Source organism: Cervus elaphus, chromosome 9, assembly GCF_910594005.1.
Source record: "Cervus elaphus chromosome 9, mCerEla1.1, whole genome shotgun sequence".
Taxonomy (NCBI): Eukaryota; Metazoa; Chordata; class Mammalia; order Artiodactyla; family Cervidae; genus Cervus; species Cervus elaphus.
The window spans coordinates 61523547-61545625 of record NC_057823.1 but is presented as its reverse complement, the minus strand read 5'-3'; the positions used below and the strand labels follow the sequence as shown (position 1 = coordinate 61545625).

The 22079-nt window shown below is 41.3% G+C and overlaps 1 protein-coding gene across 2 annotated transcripts in view; it reads left to right on the top strand.

The window, feature by feature from the left end:
• The window catches only part of SH3TC2 (SH3 domain and tetratricopeptide repeats 2), a 57048-nt gene that overhangs the window by 19626 nt on the left and 15343 nt on the right, over nt 1-22079 (top strand). For both annotated transcript variants that reach the window (XM_043913225.1, XM_043913226.1), the window contains exons 3-11: nt 1084-1211; nt 5056-5161; nt 6816-6959; nt 8090-8291; nt 9071-9144; nt 10980-11175; nt 17144-17277; nt 20134-20175; nt 20300-21997. In XM_043913225.1, the coding sequence (XP_043769160.1) occupies nt 1084-1211; nt 5056-5161; nt 6816-6959; nt 8090-8291; nt 9071-9144; nt 10980-11175; nt 17144-17277; nt 20134-20175; nt 20300-21997 (2724 nt within the window). The remainder of the gene's footprint in view (nt 1-1083; nt 1212-5055; nt 5162-6815; nt 6960-8089; nt 8292-9070; nt 9145-10979; nt 11176-17143; nt 17278-20133; nt 20176-20299; nt 21998-22079) is intronic.

Here is a 22079-nt window from a genome sequence, read left to right as displayed (position 1 = left end):
GCAAAGTGCAGTTATAATAATGAACCTCCTCAGCGTGGCCTTTCACGACAGCACTATCCACTCTCTAACAGCTCCATCACTCTGTCTCTTTACCCTATTAACAATTTTTTACTCATACCCCTTTTCTCCATCTGAAATTATTGTGTGCACGGAATTGGTTACTTGCCAAGAACACAAGCTCCATGAGAGCAGGACCATGTTTATTTTGTTCACACTGTATCCTAGCACCTAAAACAGCTTCTGTTCAGAGTGTTGGTTTGAATGAATGTGCATTTTGACGATATTAAAGATAAGCTATAATATATTAACCATTTATCCTGACAAACAATAAATGCATTATCAGAAAGAAGCATATTAGAGGAAATACATGTGTATAAGTATAATGCATGGGCTTCCCTGGTGACTTAGTGGTAAAGAATCAGCTTGCAATGTAAGAGATGTGGGTTCAATCCTTGGGTTGGGAAGATCCCCTGGAGAAGGAAATGGCAGCCCATTCCAGTACTCTTGCCTGGGAAATGCCATGGACAGAGGAGCCTCGTGGGCTACAGGAGGCTGGTATGACTCCATGGAGTTGCAAGGGAGTCAGACACAACAACAGCAATGTATAATGCATAAATGATATTTATTACATATCATAAATCTGACATATAAATACTCTTCTGTAAATATGGATAAGTTTCATATTCTTTGGAAACTTTCACAAATCATCCGCAGTAGGAAATATGTTTTAGCTGGTTCTGTGTGGTACTGTTCCTTCAAGGCCAGACAGCTAGGAATATACCCTGTACAAACAGAAATAACCAACCCAACTGTAGCAGTTCCTGAGATTCTAGAACATTCTGGGCTTCAGCATATATATATAGATAGATAGATAGATAAATCTTTTTTTTTTTTTTGAGAGGGGAGAAGTTTCAAGAATGTGTTCAGAGAATTGTTAAGATTACTTAACAATTACTTAACAATCTCTAATTGATGAGACCACCACTTTAGGGAATGGATGTGGGAATCATTGGGGGTTATCTAATTTTTTCTTCCCTATTAGTGCATTTCCATCCTGATCTTTCTCCCTTTGTTCTCTTTAAGATCTGACACTCTCCTTCAGTGTGAAGAGCCGCTCCAGAAGGTGTGTAAATGGCCCCTTGCAGGAAGCAGCCAGGAGGCGGCTCTGGGCACTGGAGAATGAGGACCAGGAGGTGCGTGCATTGTTTAAGGTGAGCTTCTGGGAGCAGTGCAACCTCATCTTTTGTCCTTCCACTACCTATACTCTCCCCAGCACTTAGGACAGTGCCAGGAACAAAATCCCTCAAGAAAACTTCTAACTGAATGCACAATAATGTATAGGTTCTCTGCTCAGCAGGAATGGGTCAACCCTTGGAATCAGAGTCAGAGAAAGCTTCATTTTAAATCTATTAATTTTTGATTGCCTGCATACTTCTGTAGAATGGGAATCATTATAATATCAAGTATACTTTTTAAAAAATGTTGTGAATTTGACTCTTAAAAATTGTGATAAAATATACATAACATTTTCAGTTTTAATGATTTTTACTGTACACATCAGTGATATTAAATGCATTTATATTATTGTGCAACCATCACCACTATCCATTCCGGAATTTCTCATCATCCTGAACTAAAACACTGTACCCACTAAACAATAACTCTCCTCTATCCCCTTTCCTCAGTCACTGGTAACCTCTAAGTGTACTTTTTTTAAGTACCAAAGTTACCAATCAAAAATTAATAGCTATAAAATTTAGAATGAGAGGAGGAAAAGACAATAAGATAAACCAGTTTCTCATCTTTCATAGTAGGTAGATAGTATCTTCAAGTTCTAAACCAAGGAAGGAGGGTATAATTAAATTATTTATATTTTAGGGGGTACTTCAGTCAGTTTAGTCGCTCCGTCGTGTCCGACTCTTTGCGATCCCATGAACCGCAGCACGCCAGGCCTCCCTGTCCATCACCAACTCCCGGAGTTCACCCAAACCCATGTCCATTGAGTCGGTGATGCCATCCAACCATCTCATCCTCTGTCATCCTCTTCTCCTCCTGCCCTCAATCTTTCCCAGCATCAGGGTCTTTTCCAATGAGTCAGCTCTTCGCATCAGGTGGCCAAAGTATTGGAGTTTCAGCTTCAACATCAGTCCTTCCAATGAACACCCAGGACTGATCTCCTTTAGGATGGACTGGTTGGATCTCCTTGCAGTCCAAGGGACTCTCAAGAGTCTTCTCCAACACCACAGTTCAAAAGCATCAATTCTTTGGCTCTCAACTTTCTTCATAGTCCAACTCTCCCATCCATACATGACCACTGGAAAAACCATAGCCTTGACTAGACGGAACTTTGTTGACAAAGTAATGTCTCTGCTTTTTAATATGCTGTCATAACATAGGTTGGTCATGACTTTCCTTCCAAGGAGTAAGTGTCTTTTAATTTGATGGCTGCAATCACCATCTGCAGTGCTTTTGGAGCCCAGAAAAATAAAGTCAGCCACTGTTTCCCCATCTATTTGTCATGAAGTGATGGGACTGGATGCCATGATCTTCATTTTCTGAATGTTGAGCTTTAAGCCAACTTTTTCACTCTCCTTTTTCACTTTCATCAAGAGGCTCTTTAGTTCTTCTTCACTTTCTTCCATAAGGGTGGTGTCATAGTTGCTAGGAGAATTAAAGGCAGAAATAGTTAAAAGTTGCTGTAAGTTGTTAAAAGAGATGGGGGAAAGAGAACACTGCTTTACATATTAAACTAACATGTTCTAGTTATTTTACAGTCTCTGTATGAATTTGATACGAATTTAAAAAAGGAACATACTCTCTTAATCAGCCTTATAATAAAAAAGATAGTGTTTGGTTTGTTGGGAGAAGTAAATGAGATAGTATCTGTAGAGAGCTTGGTGTTGTGCTTGGGTGGTAGGATGTGCTCCAGAAATAGTAGATATATTATAAATAGCAGAATGGTTTTGTTTTTAAATCTCCAGAATTCAAGAATTTGGAGGGATTAGCTACTAACTGGCACCACTGAGTTTCTTTTAATTTGAGTCACTTTTGACATGGGCAAGAACTGGGTTTGGTGGTGTAAACTGGCCTGCTGGGGCTTGGAGTCAGTTGAATCTGAGATCCAGTTTGGGTGTCATGGCTCCCTTGACTTACCCTGTCTGCGCTCTGGCATCCTTGAGTATGAAACAGGAATAATACCATTTCCTATTAAGTCTGAAATGCCATTTGATTATAAATTTATTATTTTGAGAAGGAAAATAAGTGATGACAATTATTTATGATGTCATGCTTCCTCTTCTTTTATTTCAGAAATGGTTAAATGTAATATAAGTGTATTTGGAATGGGTTGACTCCTCTTTTCTAGGGTTATTGTGAAAGTTAAATGAAGCATTGCTCATCAAACTATTGCTGAAGTGCCTGGTGTGTAGTAAATTCCTTGTAAACCAATTTTTACTAAGGACCCTCTTCCCTGACTACCAGGATCCACATCTCCCAAGGACCTGAGGCCTTTTGGGGCCTGGGATGGGAGAATCTCAGAGTTGACTTTGCTGATGTAGGGGTTTTTTCTTTGATCCTCTGTCCTCTTCTTTCTCCAAGGTTGGATTTCAGGGGTTGATAAAATCAACCTATCAGGATAGGATTTCATGGGTTGATCTTTGATGGTAGGACCTGGCCTGGAGGGAGAGGGACTTTCTGATCCTAACTTGTTATTGTCAAGTTCAAAAGCTTGGACAAACAGAAGAGAAATGTTTTAGGGGAAAACCAAGTCTGGGCAGTGATTCAGGCCTTTTTATTCAGGTATTTAAAAAGAGGGGGTAAGTGTTGCAGGTCTCTTCTTGCTCTGCTAGTGTGTAAATTTACAGCCTTTTGGAGGGTAATTTGGCTCCTGTATTTTAGGATTGAAAACATGTATTCCCAATTACACTTTTTGGAATTACTTGTGTCAAAACAATCAAGGATGCAGGTAAAGGTTTAGATATCGAATGTTTATCACAGTACTGTTTAGGATGTTAGAAAATTAAAACAACTCAAATGTCTAATCATAATAAATCATTAAGAATTAATTATCTTAGTGTGAGAATGGCATAAATAACCATTAAAAATAATGCAGATTATTTAATGACTTGGGAAATGGTTCATAAAACATTGTTTAGTGACAAACTAAATAGTTACATAGAAACTCACGTTCAGGATAAAAGGTTCAAAGTTCATAGACAAAGTTGTTAATATTGATGAACCCTGGGAGGAGGGATTATGGATACTTTTTATTTTTGTATGCTTTTGTTTTTCTGTTTGCTAGTTTCATAAAGATAATTATTAAACAGAGATTCACAATTGAATTTACTTCCAAGGTGCCTTCTGTGATGCATTCTTCACCCTCTAACACGTACTTTTTTTTTTTAAACACACAAGATAACATTTTCTGTGCATAGTTCTACACTTTGGTTTCTTTTTGTTGTTGCTGTTGTTTCATTCAGAGGGTAGATTTGGAGCCTGTATCAATTCACAAAGAGATTTTTTATGAATATATAATATTATAATTTTATAATATATAATGTATCTATTGAATGGATGAATCATAATTTATCTTAACCAGTATCTATTGATGAACATTTAAGTTATTTCCTTTTTGTTTTTCTGGTGATGTAAAAAATATACACCAGAATTGGTGAAAGTAGTTAAAAGGTACAAGCTTCCAGTTATAAGATAAATAAGTGCTGGGGATGTGACATGTAGCATGGTGACTGTAGTTAACAATACTATATTGAATATTTAAAAGTTACTAAGAGAATAGATCTTAAAAGTTCTCATCACAAGAAAAAATGAATCTGTAATTATATGAGGTGGTGGATATTAACTAAACTTACTGTCGTCATCATTTCACAATATATATATATATGTTATATCAATATATTGCACAGTAAAAATTAATACAATGTTATATGTCAATTACATCTCAAAAAAAGAAGTTCATACACAGCATGTTGTCATATGTGAACTTGTTCACAGAACACTTCTGTCATCCCAGACTGATTCATTATTCTCTTTACTCAGGACCTCTCAGCCAGGTTGGTGGGTATCCAGTCCCAGAAAGCCCAGTTCCTCATCACCTTTAAGACTATGGAGGAAATCTGGAAGTTCTCCACCTACCTGAACTTAGGTATGACATGGAGCAGGCAGGTAAAGGAGCACCTGTGTCTCAGGTCAGCCATTTTGTAGAGCTTGACATTAAGGAATTGGTGTGGCTCTGATAATGAAAAAAGATAGCACCTAATTGGATGTTCTAATAGAAATATCACAAACTTCCTGGAACTAAATCTAAAGCAGATACTGCACTGAAATGTCACATGCAGCACTTCTTTGTTTCAAGGAGTGATTATTAGATAATCAGTTAAAATTGCCCAACAGTTATTGTTCATCTACAAAATTCAAAATAGAGATAGATTCAAAATTTATGGTTAAAATGAAAAAGAAACCAGCCTTAGGTAGGATCTAAATAGCTGTTCAAAATAGTTCCAGATCCATGTTCCATGTTTTTGGAAGAGTCAAAGAAAGATATGGGGGAATTGTCTGCTAAAGAGGCCTCAGGATGAAGGGTTTTCTAGAAGGTAAAGAAGAATATTGGGGCACAGCACCAGTACCAGTGTGGGGGGAAATAGTTTACCTATCATCTCCATGGAGAGTAACTCATGATAGGGAAGTTACAATTGCAAAGTAAAACCAAGCAAAGCAGGAGGAGGCCTCTTGAATTGATGCACATGTTTTATATCTCTTAGACAATGTTGGGCTCCATGCAAACCACAGGAAGTGATTTCATGTAGGGGAGGAGGGTCAAGATGGCTCTTCACTAGAAGCCATAAATTCTTCTCTTATAGTCAAGGTGATTTTCTACTCTCCACTCTACCCATTTGCTTCTGTGACCAGTAGAGAAGCTTATTATTCAAAGTGTGCTCCATGGACCAGCAGAATCAGCATCAAGTGGGGCTTGTTAGAAAAATGGAATCCTTAGCAAATGAACAACAATAGGCCCCACCCTAAACCTACTGAACCAGCATCTCTATTTTAATAATGTCCCAGGTGATTTTTGTGCACATTAAAGAATGATAGGCACTGTTACAGAAGATACACAGGGCCTAAATCAGTACAGTGGAGAGTCAGAATGGAAAAAGACAGGTTTTGCATCTTAAGAAAGTAAGGAAGTCTAGTGTAGAATCAAAATTTTAATACAAATCGTTTAAATTTATAGGAATGTTTAAAATACTATCCATTATCATTACAGTTTTGCAATTTGCATAGTTTTTAGTCTGGTTTTAACAAATGAGATCTTACTGGGCATGAGGTAAGGGGAGGGTCAGAGGAATGTTAAAGTAAATCCTGACTCACTTATGGATCATAGAGAATCTCCCTGGCTACTGCATCATCAGGGATATAAGAATTTGGATTTGGTCAGGAGAACTTTAAGGGGGAACCAGGAACCCCCAGAGTCAACATTGTAATCTTGGAGATTCCTCTATGGGTATGTTATAAAAAGGTAGTTTGGTTTGATAATCTTGTTCTGCGTTTATGGAGACTCATAATATGTTGAAAATAAACATGATTTAAAAATGATTTATACTTCCCAATAGATGTTGAGAAGAACTAATCAGTTTTAGAAAATTTCTAGCTACCTCTCTATGCTCTTCTAATTCCAGTTAAATGTAGTCAGGTTAGGGATGAAGGTCTGGGGGAGAAATTCAGGTGGGAAATTGCTCACCCTAATGCTCAGCTAATGATAGGAATCATGTTGTTGAGGAATCCTGTTGGGCTTGACTTAGGCTACGTATCCACATGTCTGGAGCATCTCCTTTTTGACCACAAGTACTGGCTCAACTGTCGACTGGTGGAGGATACAGAGATCCACGTGTCAATAGATGATAAACACCTGGAAACTATATACCTGGGACTCCTGATCCAGGAAGGTGAGTATGGTGTAGGGGTGGGAATGAGGGTCTTACCTGGATATTTGTTATCAGAGTCCTTGCAATAGGATACAGAGGGAGGCAAAAGCCATTCAAACATGAAAATATTCACAAATGAACCCATCTGTTATAGTATTATTTCAAGCATCTCAGTTTAACATCAATATCACATGAACAGCTGTGTTGGCCAGTCTTACTGATTGTCTGATGTTGGAACTACTTGAGAATTTTTAAGAAGATGCCCATGTCAGGGCTCCACTGGGGTCAGTTTATCTCCAGAAATGGGGGTCAGGCTTTGGTATTTTTCAAAAGTTGCAGATTATTCTAACATGCACCCAAGATTAAGAACCACTATTCCAAGCATGTGATATAATTTGATTGTAAAATAAAATTGCAGATCTTGCAAAACTTGCATAATTTCATGAAATTAAAGAAAGTGATATTAGAAAACTTCTTTGGTGGAACACCCACCAATCTGTTTACAAGAAAGGCTTGATCTAGGCTGCAATCAACTGGTTAACAACTGATGACATCATAGACACAGTGAAAGAGCCAGATTTCTGTAGAATATTTTGCAGAATAATTCTCTTTCTGATTGTATCACATGAATCATACATGAAAGAAAAACTTGCATACTGTACGACTGTTGGAGAAATTATGTTCACCCAAATCAACTTAATTTATTCTTTTTTGATCTTAAGATTAAGCATGAAAGCATGAGGTTGCAATTATAACTGCTGCTGCTGCTGCTAAGTCACTTCAGTCGTGTCCGGCTCTATGTGACCCCACAGACGGCAGCCCAGTTATAACTGAAGTTGCCTTAAATATATTTTCACTAACTTTGTTTCATCTTTTCTCAAGGTGAAGTCCCAATTAAACCTCATTCTTGAGAATTATTTGGAATTTTTGGTGCCTATTTTAAGTGAATTCCCTCTCAGTGGTTTTTTTTTTTTTTTGAACCTGGTACCAACTTCCTGGGGTCACAAAGACCTCCTGTAGCACCTCTTCCTGGACTGTATACTTCATTTTCAGAAAGAAAAGTATTTGAGCTCTGATGGAAATATACACAGTGGATACTCCCTTTTCACTTCCTGCTACTCCTTGGAAAGAGCTTGTCTCACTATCTACAGGTCACTTCTTCTGCAGAGCCATGTGCTCTGTGGATCAGCCAGCTGAGAAGGAAGGGGAGTATTTGACACTTTGCGAGAATGAGTTAATCTCGGTGAAGATGGCTGAAGGCGAGTCTAAGTGGGAAGGCGTGTCCTTGGTGACGGGTCAGCGGGGCCTGGTGCCAGTGTCAGCCTTGGAACCCCTGCTTCTCCCTTTCCACCAGTGAGTAGCCACTCAAATCCTGGGAGAGGGTCCCAGAGCACACTGAAGTCTGCATAGAACAGAGCAGGCACATTTGTAGATACGGACATCCGTGGTGCCAGGGAGGGGACAAACCTGGATGCTTTTTATCTTTTTTGTTCTTTTTTTAACAGTTAAGATTTGCACAAAAATTAGATGAAATGGAGGAAACCCAAAATTTCAAATGGACATTGCATCAAAGAAGAAATACACTGCCTGGTCTCCAATGCAGTGTTTGTGGGGACTGGGGACCATTTGTACCAGAGTCACTTGGGGATTTTACTACAAGTTTATACCCCCTGGTTTTCCTCAGTCTCTCCTGGGGTTGGATCTAAAAATTTTCAATTTATGTAAGCTCCCCTTAAATATCAGGGGATGTTTTTCACACTAAAGTCTGAGAATCCTTGTTAGGAGGTAGTATAAATTCCAGCAGAGTGACAATAAACGTGATTCCAGGCCATGGGCCCTGTGTGTCAAAGAGTCTGACAGTAGAATGGAGTGGGATCTCTTTGTTAGTTATTTAACTGACAAACTAATTGCTGAGCTAGAAAATACCCCATGCCTGTTGAGCTTCCCTCTTTTTCATAATGCTTGATAAAAAGTAAGTTCTCAATGAATGTTTGCCACTATTAAAATAAGAGTAATCCAAATGACAATAATACTTATCATTATTACCATCATTGTTATTTTAATGAATTATTCTGCTCACTTTTCAAATTTTTTGAAATCCATGTTTGCAAACCCTGTGTTTCCATTGGCAGATGGTTCCTAAAGAATTTTCCAGGAAGCTGTGGTCTTTCCAGGAAGAGAGATTGGACAGGCCCCTATCAGATAGGTATGGCTGAGTTGAAGACAGTATTAGTAGGGAGATAATACTGCTCTGCCTCCTACTTTATCCAGATTTGGAATCAGTTGATGTGAATTCTTGTCTCATCTCTGCTGTTGACTCCACTTGGGGAAGCCAGTTATACCATCCATAGACATTTCCTTGCCTGTGAAGTGAGAGGTCTCAGATCGGGGTTATACTTTAGATATAAATGCCTCCAAGGGCAGGCAGAACACACAGATGCTTGAAGGGCCTGAATGGAAGATGATGTTAGGAGATGGTGGGGACTGTAGGGTTTTAAAGATATGTGGGTGAAAAAGAATCCCCATATAGGCCAGATGTGGCTTGCAGCCTGCCTGCTTTCAATCTCTAGTCAAAATGTTTTCTAATTTCCCTTAGAATTTTGTGCTTAGGAAGATTAAGAATGCTTGGCACATAGTGGGTGCTCAGTAAATATTTTTTGAATAATGAAATACATGCATACATATATACATATAAATATATGCATACATTTTAGTTAATCTCTCTATGTATGTGTGGGTATAAATGGGCTTCTCAGGTGGCTCAGTGGTAAAGAATCCACCTGCCAATGCAGGAGACACAAGAAAGGTGGGTTCAATGCCTGGATTGGGAAGATCCCCTGGAGAAGGAAATGGCAGCCTACTCCAGTATTCTTGCCTGGAGAATCCCATGGATAAAGGAGTCTGGCGGGCTACAGTCCATAGGGTCTCAAAGAGCTGGACTTGACTGAGCATGCATGTGATGCACATACTTATATATACATATACACACATAAATATATATACACACACACATATATACATAAACACATACACATATATCTGTAAGTATATTTATATCTACTAGCTAATACAATTTAATGTTTTCATCTTCATCCTTGGAGCTGCCTTACCACACCTAGCACAAAGTGCAATTTTTAAAGTTCTGAGCTCAGATAACACTTAAAAATATACAGAGGGAATTATGAGATCCAGACATTAGATCTAATCAATAATCGACCATAAACAAGATTTTTAGCTATCTGAGGCAGTATGGCCTTGTAGTTAGGAACATGGGGCTGTAAAGTATGTTCTGGGTTCAGATTCTAGCCCTACAACTTAAAAACAGTGTGACCTCAGCCTATTCGTGATGTGCCCTCACTATGCCACACATTCCTCAATAGCAAATGAGGTTACTGTAAAACCAACTTCAGATTTGTCATGGGAACTAAACTAAGTGACATCTATAAATCACTTAGTACAATTTTATCACATTGTGTTTAACACATGGTAGATACTATTAACCCCCAAAGCAGTGGGAACTTCTGATTTTGAAGACACAATCAATAGCTAGGCAGCTGGACAGTCAGAATGGCCAAAGGAGCCAGAAAGAAATGGAGAGATCCTACAGTGGTCCTCACCCTGGTCTGCGGATCTGTTCTAGCCATGATGAAGTGTTTGCATGGTAATGGCAAATAAGACAAAGTTGGACAATATAGTGAGCTTTCCAGTTTTACACAGGCTGCCTTTATTCTGGTTTAAGAAATACCTAGTATTCTGAGTTTATATTTCCTACATTTGTTAAAGTTTCTTTTATACAACAATGGTAAAAGTGGATGGTAGTTCCTTTTTTGAATTTCCTAGATTGGCCAAATGAATAGCCAGTTACCCTGGATCATTCCTGCCAATTTCTTTTTCTTTTTTTTTGAAGAGGGGGGAGAAATTTCACTGGTCCTTAAAGTTCTAAAGTCTTGGGAACACTTCATTTCATATTACATTGGAAGCTAGTGGGTGGCTCAGCTGTTTCTGCCTTATTTGGTTGACCTGTGTGCTGTTTTCCCACAGGTAGAGGAAAATGTAAGGCCTGGAAGGAATATGAGAGGGAAGAAAAGGATGAGCTGAATTTCCACCAGGGAGAAAGCATTGAGATCATCGGCTTTGTCATTCCTGGGCTTCAGTGGTTCATTGGGAAGTCAGCGCTCTCAGGAGAAGTGGGCTTTGTCCCTACCAGGATCATAGATCCTGATTCTTATTCCCCAATGTGAGTATGACAGATAGACCGTCTGGGATGTGCTGGAGCAGGGCCTCTTTTCCCAGTGGTCCTGTCCCATTCTGTGAAGGTTGCAGATGAGCTTCAGGGCTTCCTAGTAACACAAAAACCCATAAGAGCACATTCTGACAGCCTAGACAACATGAGGAGTGATAGGAAGGGAACGATGAGTGACCAGGGAAGGAGTCAGTTCATTTCAGCAGATGGTCACGGAGGCCTTCCTCTGTGCAAGGAGGGAAGCACAACCCTCCAAACTCAAGGCCCGCTCTTAGATCTGCCCATCCAATCAAGGGGCCCCATCAAGGGAGTGCATGCACAAGGACCTGCAGACTGCTGCTGCTGCTGCTAAGTCACTTCAGTCGTGTCCGACTCTGTGTGACCCCATAGATGGCAGCCCACCAGGCTCCCCCGTCCCTGGGATTCTCCAGTCAAGAACACTGGAGTGGGTTGCCATTTCTTTCTCCAATGCATGAAAGTGAAAAGTGAAAGTGAAGTCGCTCAGTCGTGTCCAACTCTTAGCAACCCCATGGACTGCAGCCCACCAGGCCCCTCCATCCATGGGATTTTCCAGGCAAGAGTACTGGAGTGGGGTGCCATTGCCTTCTCTGACAGACACTCTCAAAACACAGCAATTAGATGAAAACCCCACAACCTGCCGCCTGCAGCAGCCATTGTGTGGACCAGGAACCAGCATCCCTGTGTGCTGTGCTGTCCCTGTGATCAGGCCACTGGGTGTCACTCTTAGTCTGTGTTCGTTTGGGGTCAGGTCTCTGAAGATGGCCCAGCATTTGCTGAAGTCTTCATCCTCTCCTCTCAGCTTCCCTCCCATTGCTGGTTTTTTATTCTCTGAAGTGTTACTACAGCATATGTATGCATCTATGCACACATGTATTTTTTGATTTAACCAAATTGGCTGTGTATTGACAATGAAATTTCTCAGAAGCTGTTTTCTGAGTCAAATTTAGCTCATGCCTCTGACACGTGGGAACAGGATCTTGCTTATCCATGGAAGCAAATTTTTGTGGGTTTCTTTTTTTATAGCTCAGATTTCAACATCAGCTACCTAGTTTCACAGCAATAGTAGCTGGAAAACCCGTTCTTAAACCTTGGGCAGGTCTGTCTGAATAGATACAGTCTTTGTATTTGACCAGAGTGGCTTTAAAGACTATCACCCTTTTGAGAGTGACAGAAGGTCACATTTGTGCTCTTTTTGTTTTTTTTTTTAAACATTTAATGTGTTTGTGTTTGAGTTTGTGTGTGTTTTAAGTGAAAAAAAGTCTTTAGATATAATTGAAGATGCCTTTTACTCCCTCATACTTCCATCCTCTGATCCTGATTCCATCCTTTAGGCCAACACTGTTTGAAATTTCCAGTCCTTATTCTGATACATTTAAAAAATTGACATTTGTTTATAAATGAAAATACTATGGTTTTGTGTATTGAAATTTTATATAAATGTTTTTTCTACAACTGGCCTTTTCCGCAATTGACATTATAAATTTAAGATTTATTCATGTTGTAAAAGATATAGTTCATTTTCATAAAGTGTTACTTACAAGAAATTTATATACTTAAATGCCTAAATTTAAAAATAAACAAGATTGAAAGATTAATGTACTTGAAACCAGATATAAGAGAATAGGAGAAAAGCCAATATTTCATGGTATTAAATGTTAAAAAATTTCTTAATCCCTTCTTTTATTCTTATTGTTTGTCTGTTTCTTCTTTATAATTCCATTTCTTGTGGCATCTATTTTTGTTGATGAGAAGTTTGCTGTTTCATAACCATTTCTTTGCAGTAGGTAGCTTTTATCTTGTTTTTGTTAAGGTTTTGTTTTGTTATTGATGTTTTGCAATTGTAGCATAGTATGTCTAGCTTTGATACATTCTATTATTTATAGCAAGTTGTCTTCTTCCTTCTCCATCATGTACACCTCTAGGTAGATATTTCAGTGGAGATCTGTGAATTGGTAAATGCTCTCCATCTCTTTAAGATGCTTAAAATATACTCTTGAATGATCATTTACATAGGTGTAGAACAATATCTTCAAAGTGTAGAGTGAAAATTAATTATTAATATAAAATTTCAAATCCATTTTGCCAGAGTTTTGTCAATCTTATTAGTCTTTTCAGAAAACCAGTTTTTCTTTTGTTTACCATCTTTATTGTTTGTTTTCTATTTCATTAATTTCGTATTTACCTTTATAATTTTTCTACTTTGCTTTTATTTCATTAATTTATGTTCTTATCCTTTATATTTAACTCTTTTATTCCATGATTTGAATAGTTAATTAATTGATAATTGAATCCAGAAAGAATGATTAGGAGAAATAGAAAATCCAAAAAGACTCATAACCTTAATGAAATGGAAATCATGTTTAAATTGTATTATTTTTATTTATTTTGCTTAGGACTTGGTGTGCTTCTTCAATTTGAAGACTCATGTCTTTCTTCAATTCTGGAAAATACTCAGTCATTCTTCCTTTGAATATTGCCTCTCTCTCATTCTCTTTAGTCTCTCTTCTGGAATTCCTGTTAGAGGTATGTTGGACTTGTCATTCTGTTCTCAATCTTGCTTAATCAGTTCCTTTATATTTTTCATCTTTTGTCAATGCTAGGCTACATTCTGGATGATTTCCTCAGAACATTCTTCAGTTTCACCAATTTTCTTCTCCGCTGTGACTAAACCTGTTGTTTAACTTTACTCATATGGTCCCAAATGTCCATGCTTTTATTTTCACTTCTAAAATTTGTATTTTACTATTTTTCACATATGCTGTTCCTGCTCTTGTAGTACCATATTTTCATTGTAGGTTCTATTCATTCTTTTTATTTCATTATTTTAACCATGCTTATTATAAATTATCTTCAGATTACTGTTAGTTCTATTGTAGTGTTGATCTACCCATTTGTGCACTTACTGACTCTCTTTTAATGGTTCATTTTCTTGTGTGGTTTGTATTTTCAGTTATGTGAATGAACTTTCAACATTTTAAAAGATGGTCTTTGCCTTAAGCCTTGACTACAGAAAGCATTCCAGCAGAGCAGTTTTGGCCTTTGCTTTCCCTGGAAACTTAGAAACTCAGTGGTTCAGATCTGGTTCTCTGATAGGGTACCTACATTGTGCAGTGTAAATTCATATCCCACACCTTCTAATAATGTAAGCCTAGGTGTTTTATTTTTTCCAGGCACTCAGACAGACAGAAAGCATGTTCTTGGCAGGTTATGAGACGTTTCCAGTCCCCTTTTATAGAAGTTGCAGCCCTTCTAGATTTTAGGCCATAGGGAACACAAAGCTATTTTGGGAGCTCCATTCAGCTTCCCTGCTTCACACAGGTCCAAAGTCACATTCTGTCCCTAAGTGGTATTAGCAGGTCAGCCCCACCTCTGAGGGCCAGTGTCCCAGCTGAGAACCGCCAGCATCTCTGGACCATCTGCTCTAACTTAGCAACTTGGCTTTGGTTTCTCCTTTTGTTTCTGGTTCCCAGGAATTTCCCTTTCTCTCTTTAAAGTTAAAGACTATATTAAAATGTTTATCTTTATCAGATTTTATCCATGCTTTGCCTGTGTATATGGTGGCAAGTAGCCCTGTGCTTCAGCCTGCGGTATTTCTGGAAGCCCTACCACACTCCTTCTAAGTCCATCTCCATGCTGGCAAACCCTAATGTAATTTGTCAAGCTTCTTGGACTCTCTCTAAGTATCTGGGACGCAGGGCATTAGCATATTAGCCATAGGCAATGACACAGAGGCAGAAGGCCTCAGCTTCCGTCTCAGCTTTACCACTTTGCAGCTCTGTAAGTTTCAGCATGTCACTAAACCTTCCTGAATCTTCATCTACAAATATGAGTAAAAATACCTATGTCATAGGATTGTTATGAAGAGTAAATGAAATAGTAAGTTCAGGAATGGGATTTTATCATTTTTTTATCTCAAATGAGTTTAGATGTAGAATTCAATTACATGCTCTTTTAAGGATGGAATATCTTAAACTGCTGGGGAGAATCTGGAGGTCAAGCCAGAGAGGTAGGGGTTCCATAAAACAGGGAGGCTTGGTATACTACAGCCCATGGGGTTGCAAAGAGTTGGACACGACCGAGCCACTGAACTGACTGACTTAAGTATGGTGTCAAGAGCTGTAGATGTCAAGACAAGCTTTAGTGCCAGTTCTACCTCTAATCAGAGTTGTGACCTTGAGCAGTTCACATTAGTGGCTAGTTTTCTCAACTAGAAGCATCTACTAAATTGACTGACTTTCAAACTGCATTTATCCTGAGCTATGGAGATAATGGGTAAGTGGCAGACCATGGCACTGCATCCCAGCCCCTCCCTTAACCATGCTTGAAGTAAAGAAGCTCCGCTTACATACTGCTTTATGGTTACCTAACCACAGACTTTATTTTTCTGTACCTCAGTCTCTTCCTCTGTAAAAAGGGGATAAGAATAGTATATGCATCATAGGGCAACTACATGCATTAAATGAGTATCTGATTCATAATAAACACCCCCCACAAAGTATTAGCTGGTATTAACAGTTGGGCTTCCAAGTTATTTTTGTTTTAAAACTGGATTCTGAAGTTAAAAATATATTGGGCCAGGACATGGAAGCAACCTAGATGCCCATCAGCAGATGAATGGGTAAGGAAGCTGTGGTACATATACACCATGGAATATTACTCAGCCGTTAAAAAGAATTCATTTGAATCAGTTCTAATGAGATGGATGAAACTGGAGCCCATTATACAGAGTGAAGTAAGCCAGAAAGATAAAGAACATTACAGTATACTAACACATATATATGGAGTTTAGAAAGATGGTAATGATAACCCTATATGCAAAACAGAAAAAGAGACACAGATGTACAGAACAGACTTTTGGACTCTGTGGGAGAAGGCGAGGGTGGGATGTTTCGAAAGAACAGCATCAAAACATGTATATTATCTATAGTGAAACAGATCACCAGCCCAGGTGGGATGCATGAGACAAGTGCTCGGGCCTGGTGCCCTGGGAAGACCCAGAGGAATCAGGTGGAGAGGGAGGTGGGAGGGGGGATCGGGATCGGGAATACATGTAACTTCATGCCTGATTCATGTCAATGTATGACAAAACCCACTTCAATATTGTAAAGTAATTAACCTCCAACTAATAAAAATAAATGGAAAAAAATATTGGGAACAAAGAGATATTAAATGTTGTTTAGATAGATACTGGACTGAATACTTTCCACAGCACTTCTGGTTTTCATGTTCTTTGATTTTATGACAGGTATCTAGCCAACAAATTGGTTTTAACAGTTAGTTTATAGAGTAAAGTGAATATACAGAGCTCTATTATTTATAATCATTTCTTCTAGCCCCCTGTCCTTCCTTCTACCCGTTTCCCATGCCTTCGCCTTCTTTCCCTCTCTTTATGGTGCATAACACTGTTGTGCTGTGTCATGGAATCTGATGTCAATATCAGCTGTGAAAGGTTTCTTCTGACTATAGTCAAGCTTTCTCCATTGTTCCTCTAAACTGTGTCATCAGTCCTGAGTGTTTTCATGAAATAATCTGTCAAAGAAACATCTTTTAATGGTCCTTTTCCAACCCTTGCATTTAAGACAGCCAGTTCCTGTTTCTTTCCTTAGAAATGGTCACCATGTGGTCTCACAGAATGGGTAGGGGTTGAAGGAAGGGATTTTGTTTTTCTTGAGAGATGGAGATTTAATTGGAGGGTTGTTTTCATGTGCCACTTCTTCAGCCACCATGTAGGTCGGTTCTGCACAGATGAGGCGCCTCCAGCTCTTCTTTGATGTATAAATAAAAGCATTATACAGCAGCGAGATGAGGAGTCTGATTTCAGCTCTGGCTGTGTAGGCTGATGGCTCCTCTGTGTGCTTCACTGCATTCTAGGGTGAAGAGAGAAGAGGTCGTGTCTGAAACCTTGCACTGATCTGTGTCCATGTCTTCTGCCTCAACACAGGAGCAAGAACTCTGCCTTTTTCAGTGATGAGGAAAAATGCTCTCTGGGGTTCCTGGGAAGTGACAGGAAAGCTGAGTGTGTCAGCTTCCTCCGCACACTTGCTCAGACTGACATAACATCTGTCTACCAGCTTAGTGAGTATTTGCTTCTCAACTGCCCCCCACCACCCCAAGAAAGCCCAAGCTCCTCAAGATTAAGGAATTGTTCCTAACCAAAAAGTACAGTATCTCTAAGTCTAATCACATGCATGTATGTGGGGCTGTGACCACAGTTCAGTTGATGACTTGGGTCATATATGATTAGCAGCATTTTCACTTTGGATTTCAGATGATTCTAGAGTCACAAGGGACTTGGTGCCTATAAAGTATGAGATGTAATGAAATCAACTCAGCTATAGAATGGGAGGCTGGCCATATTGAACCTTCCATTATAAACTGGAGAAGAAAACTTCCTGGGTTGTGGCTGAGGGTCCTCCCCCTAGAGCTGAAGTAGGTCTGGCCCCACAATAATAAAGGTGGGGCCATAGACCATTATAACTGGAAAGACCTAAGAAATGACTTCTATCATTTTATAGATTAGGAAGCTGAGGCCCAAGTGGAATTAGTGCCTGAGCCAGGATAAGAACTGCCCTCCCCTGTCCTCTAGTCAGGACAATTCCTACTTCACCACAGTGCCCCTGACACAAAATGACTTTGGACTGTTGAATATGTCAGCCTTGGGTGAGTGAGGAGCCTCAGTACCTAGCACAGTTTTCAGCGGTGTCTGAATGACTGACTGAATGAATGAATGACATTCCTTTCCCTTACTTTGTGAGGGGTCCCTTGCTCTGTGTCAAGAAGTGCTTCATACATTGACAGGGTTTGAGGAAGGATTCCCGTTTCTCCTATCTCTTCAGTGATGGGGATGCTGCATCCACTCCTTTGTGGCCACATTAGATGGCACACATTTCATGGGTATGGCCAGAGATTCTGCAGAAGGACTCACAGGCTAGCCTCTGGAGCAGAAGTGGGAGTTGAAAACTTTATCCAGGCACAGGAACATTTGTGATTAGCGCCTTGCCCAGGTATCAGCACCAGCCCAGGCGGCACTTTCTTACTACAGGCAGATCACACTGCTGCACCCAGCTGAACCGTGAAGCTGAAGTTATGAATGCGGCTTGGTAGTCAGGAGCCAAGGTCTGAAAATCAAGGATTAGTGGCCTGCTCTGGAGGTAGGGGTGGCTGCAGACTTGGATCCAGGGTATCTGCCAACTGTTGACCCAGTGGTTGAGGGAGATCCAGGGACAGGTCTCAGGCAGCTCATTAGCTCTTATGTACAGACCAAGGGTGCATCTCTGCTGGGTGCTGGGCTGTACTTCATGGCTTCACAGGTTGTTCCTGGCACCAAGGCAACCAGCAGAAGGGGCATCCTGTTGGTAAGTTCCAACTCCCCCAAGGCCTATGCCCTGTAATTCTTTCTCTGAGAGGAAGCATTATTATTATTAATTTTTTTTGGTAATTCCTGCATTATTTGTGTTCTTGGGGGTCCTGGCCCCAAGAGAAATGGTTGCAGTAAGACAGGCAGGTGTCCCACAACGTCAGTGAGGGACAGGTGCAGGAACCTAGAGTCCAGCTCTCTAGTTCTGCTGTGTTTGGCTGTAGGACCTTTGGGGGTTGCAGATATCAAGTACCTTCAATGACACTCACAGAAGAAACCTTCTCCTGAGAATAGCAAGTGGAGGCTTGACTTGGTGAGGGACCTGCTACCCTCAAAGTTCACTGGAGAGCTCAGAGTGGGGGCACAGGTGGCTGGTTATTGCTTCTTTGCCAGGAAGAGGTAGAATCTTTTTTCTAGCAGCTCTGTTCTATGGAGCATGAACCTGGCCTTCACCTCCACCAGCTCCACTGTGGCTACTTTGGCCAAGGGGATCAACTTCTTTGCTGCCAAGCCCAAGGTCATCTTTTTGGTTCTCACCTTATCTTATTTCACTTTTGTTCACTTTTGAACACAGTGAAATGTGTTCACTTTTGTTATCTTGTCACTTTTGTTCACTTGTTTCACTTGTGTCACTTTTGTTAGATGGCTGCACCATAAACCACCCTGGTCTCCATGACTCTTCTTTTCTCTGTGCCTTTCCAGTCTCCTGGATTGGCTCTCATCTGCCAGTAAAATGCTGATGTTTTCCCAGCTCATTCGCAAATCCCCTCTAACCACTCCTCCCCCACCTGCTTTGCTTTTCCTTTCAAATCCTTCTTTTGGGACTTTGAGACATTCTTTGTGACCTAGTGTCAGTCACAAATCCATGTTTGCAAGTCTCCACTTTTCTTCTTGGCTGCAGATCTGTTTCATTCACTGCTAGAGCTCCTGCAAGTACTACAAATTCAAAATGTCTAAAACTACTAGAGATTGTGCTTTCTCCCACCTCATCCCACCAAAGTACTTCAGGGAACAAGACTTAGGAACCTCAGATGCTTCTTTACCTTCTTTTCTTAATTATTGACATTTGGTCACCTCATCCTATCAAGTTTACAAAGCACATTGTGCACACTGAATCTGTCTGTTGAGTGGGTGGATGACAGAGGAAGGAAGAAGGAGGGCGGTATACATGGCAACGAGAAGCAATGCCACACGCCACAGGTGTGCTGCCCATGGAGTTTGGTTCACGGCTCTGTCATAAACTCACTGAAAGATCTGGGCCTTCAGATTCCATCATCACCCCTGCTCTGCACACTCACACCTCTTGGCACAGAGCTCCTGTTTCTGTCTTTTCTTCTCTGACTCTCTTCTCATTTCTGCCTCTGCTCAACTGTATGGTGAGTGGGTTAGACCAGATAATCTTTAGGTCCCCACAGCACTGATGGTGAAAGGGAAGTGCTGTCTTGTACCTTAGGGACAGCAGATGGTCTGAAACACAAAATGTCTAAGGGGCCACTGGTCTAGGGAACACATGCAGGCATAGGCATGCCGGACCATTCTGACCTAACTCGGGTCTGTCCTTCATCTCTATCCAGGTGGGTTTGAATCCATCCAAAGTCTTCCAAACGATCTGAGCGGTGAGTAGAGATCATGCTGAACCAGACCTGCAGTCCTGTGGGACAGAATCCTGTCCTCTTGCCAAGAGCTGGCCACCATAGTTGCAGGTACTTAGTGTTGCTCAATTCTGCCTGTCCCTTACAGTGTCCCAGTCCGAAGGCTTCAAGGAGACCCGGCCTGGTGGAGCCTGGGAGGAGCATCAGGCTGTGGGCTCCAGACAGTCCAGCAGCTCTGAGGACTCCAGTCTGGAGGAAGAGCTCCTTTCAGCTGCCTCAGACACCTATCATCTGCCAGAGCCTGATAACCTTGATGACCCAGAATTGCTCATGAACCTGAACACCGCTCAGGAGGAGGAGGAGGCTGAGAACTTCACCCCCCTATTGGCTTTTCTGGATCACGAGGGTTATGCTGACCACTTTAAGAGCCTCTATGATTTTTCCTTCTCTTTCCTCACGTCTTCCTTTTATAGTTACTCTGAGGAGGATGAGCTCATGGCTTACCTGGAGGCCTCGAGGAAGTGGGCCAAGCGGAGCCACATGACCTGGGCCCACGCCCGGCTCTGCTTCCTCCTGGGTCGGCTAAGTGTCAGGAAGGTCAAGCTCTCTCAGGCCAGGGTGTACTTTGAGGAGGCCATCCACATTCTCAATGGGGCATTTAAGGATCTATCCTTGGTGGCTGCCCTGTACATCAATTTGGCAGCCATCTACCTGAGGCAGAGGCTGAGGCATAAAGGCTCATCCTTGCTGGAGAAGGCAGGTACCTTGTTGGCCTGCCTGCCTGACCGGGAGTATAGTGCCATGAGCGAGCTGGATGTGGTGGCCTATGTGCTGAGACAGGGCATCGTGTCAGGCAGCTGCCCCCTGGAGGCCAGGGCCTGCTTTCTGGCCATCCGATTGCTCCTAAGCCTTGGCCGGCATGACGAGGTCCTGCCCTTCGCTGAGCGCCTGCAGCTTCTCTCTGGACACCCTTCCACCTCAGATGCTGCAACCACCATCTTGAGTTTTCTCTATGACAAGAAATATCTGCCACACCTTGCAGTGGCTTCTGCCCGGCTGCGTGGAACTCAGAGTATCCAAGAGATGACCCTTCCAATTTGGCAGGTCCACCTGGTCCTGCAGAACATCACCAAGCTCCTTGGCATCTCCTCCCCAAGCTGGGGTGAAGTTTCTTCCTTGGCTTGCCCGGCACTCAGGCAGGCACTGACTTACTGTGAGGAACAGGCAGATTGGAGCACCCAGAGGGTCCTGTGTCTCATCCTGTCCAAAGTGTACCTCCAACACAGGTCTCCTGATGGTGCCATCCACTACCTGAGCCAAGCTTTGAGGCTAGGCCAGCTGCTGAGTGAGCAGGAAGGTTTTGAGTCTTCCCTCTGCTTGGCATGGGCCTATCTCTTATCCAGCCAGCCAAAGAAGGCTTTGGACATCCTTGAGCCATTCTTATACTCCCTGAAGGAGACAGAGAGTGTTATCCACAAAGGAGTGGTCTATAACCTCATGGGACTTGCACTTCAAGGTGAAGGCCGGGTGTACAGGGCAGCCAAGAGCTATCTTCGGGCCTTGAACAGAGCCCAGGAGGTGGGGGATGTGCGCAACCAGGCAGTGGCTTTGGCCAATCTTGGCCATCTGACCCTTAAGTCCTGGCCTCAGCAGCCAGCCAGGAACTATCTTCTACAGTCTGTGAAACTCTATTCTACACTCCAGGCCAGCATGGAGACAGACATGGAATTAGTACAGGTGCTTCTCTGGCTGGCCCAGGTCCAGGTGTATGGACGCCAGCTGGCCAGTGGCCGCTTTTGTTATGAAATGGCACTGCTGTTTGGCTTAAGGCATCAACACCTGAAGAGTGAGTATGTCCTGTGCTGCTGAGATGCTTTAAGAGAAAAGTGTTAGAGGACGTTTTTTTCCTTTGTCCTATCTCCAGTCAT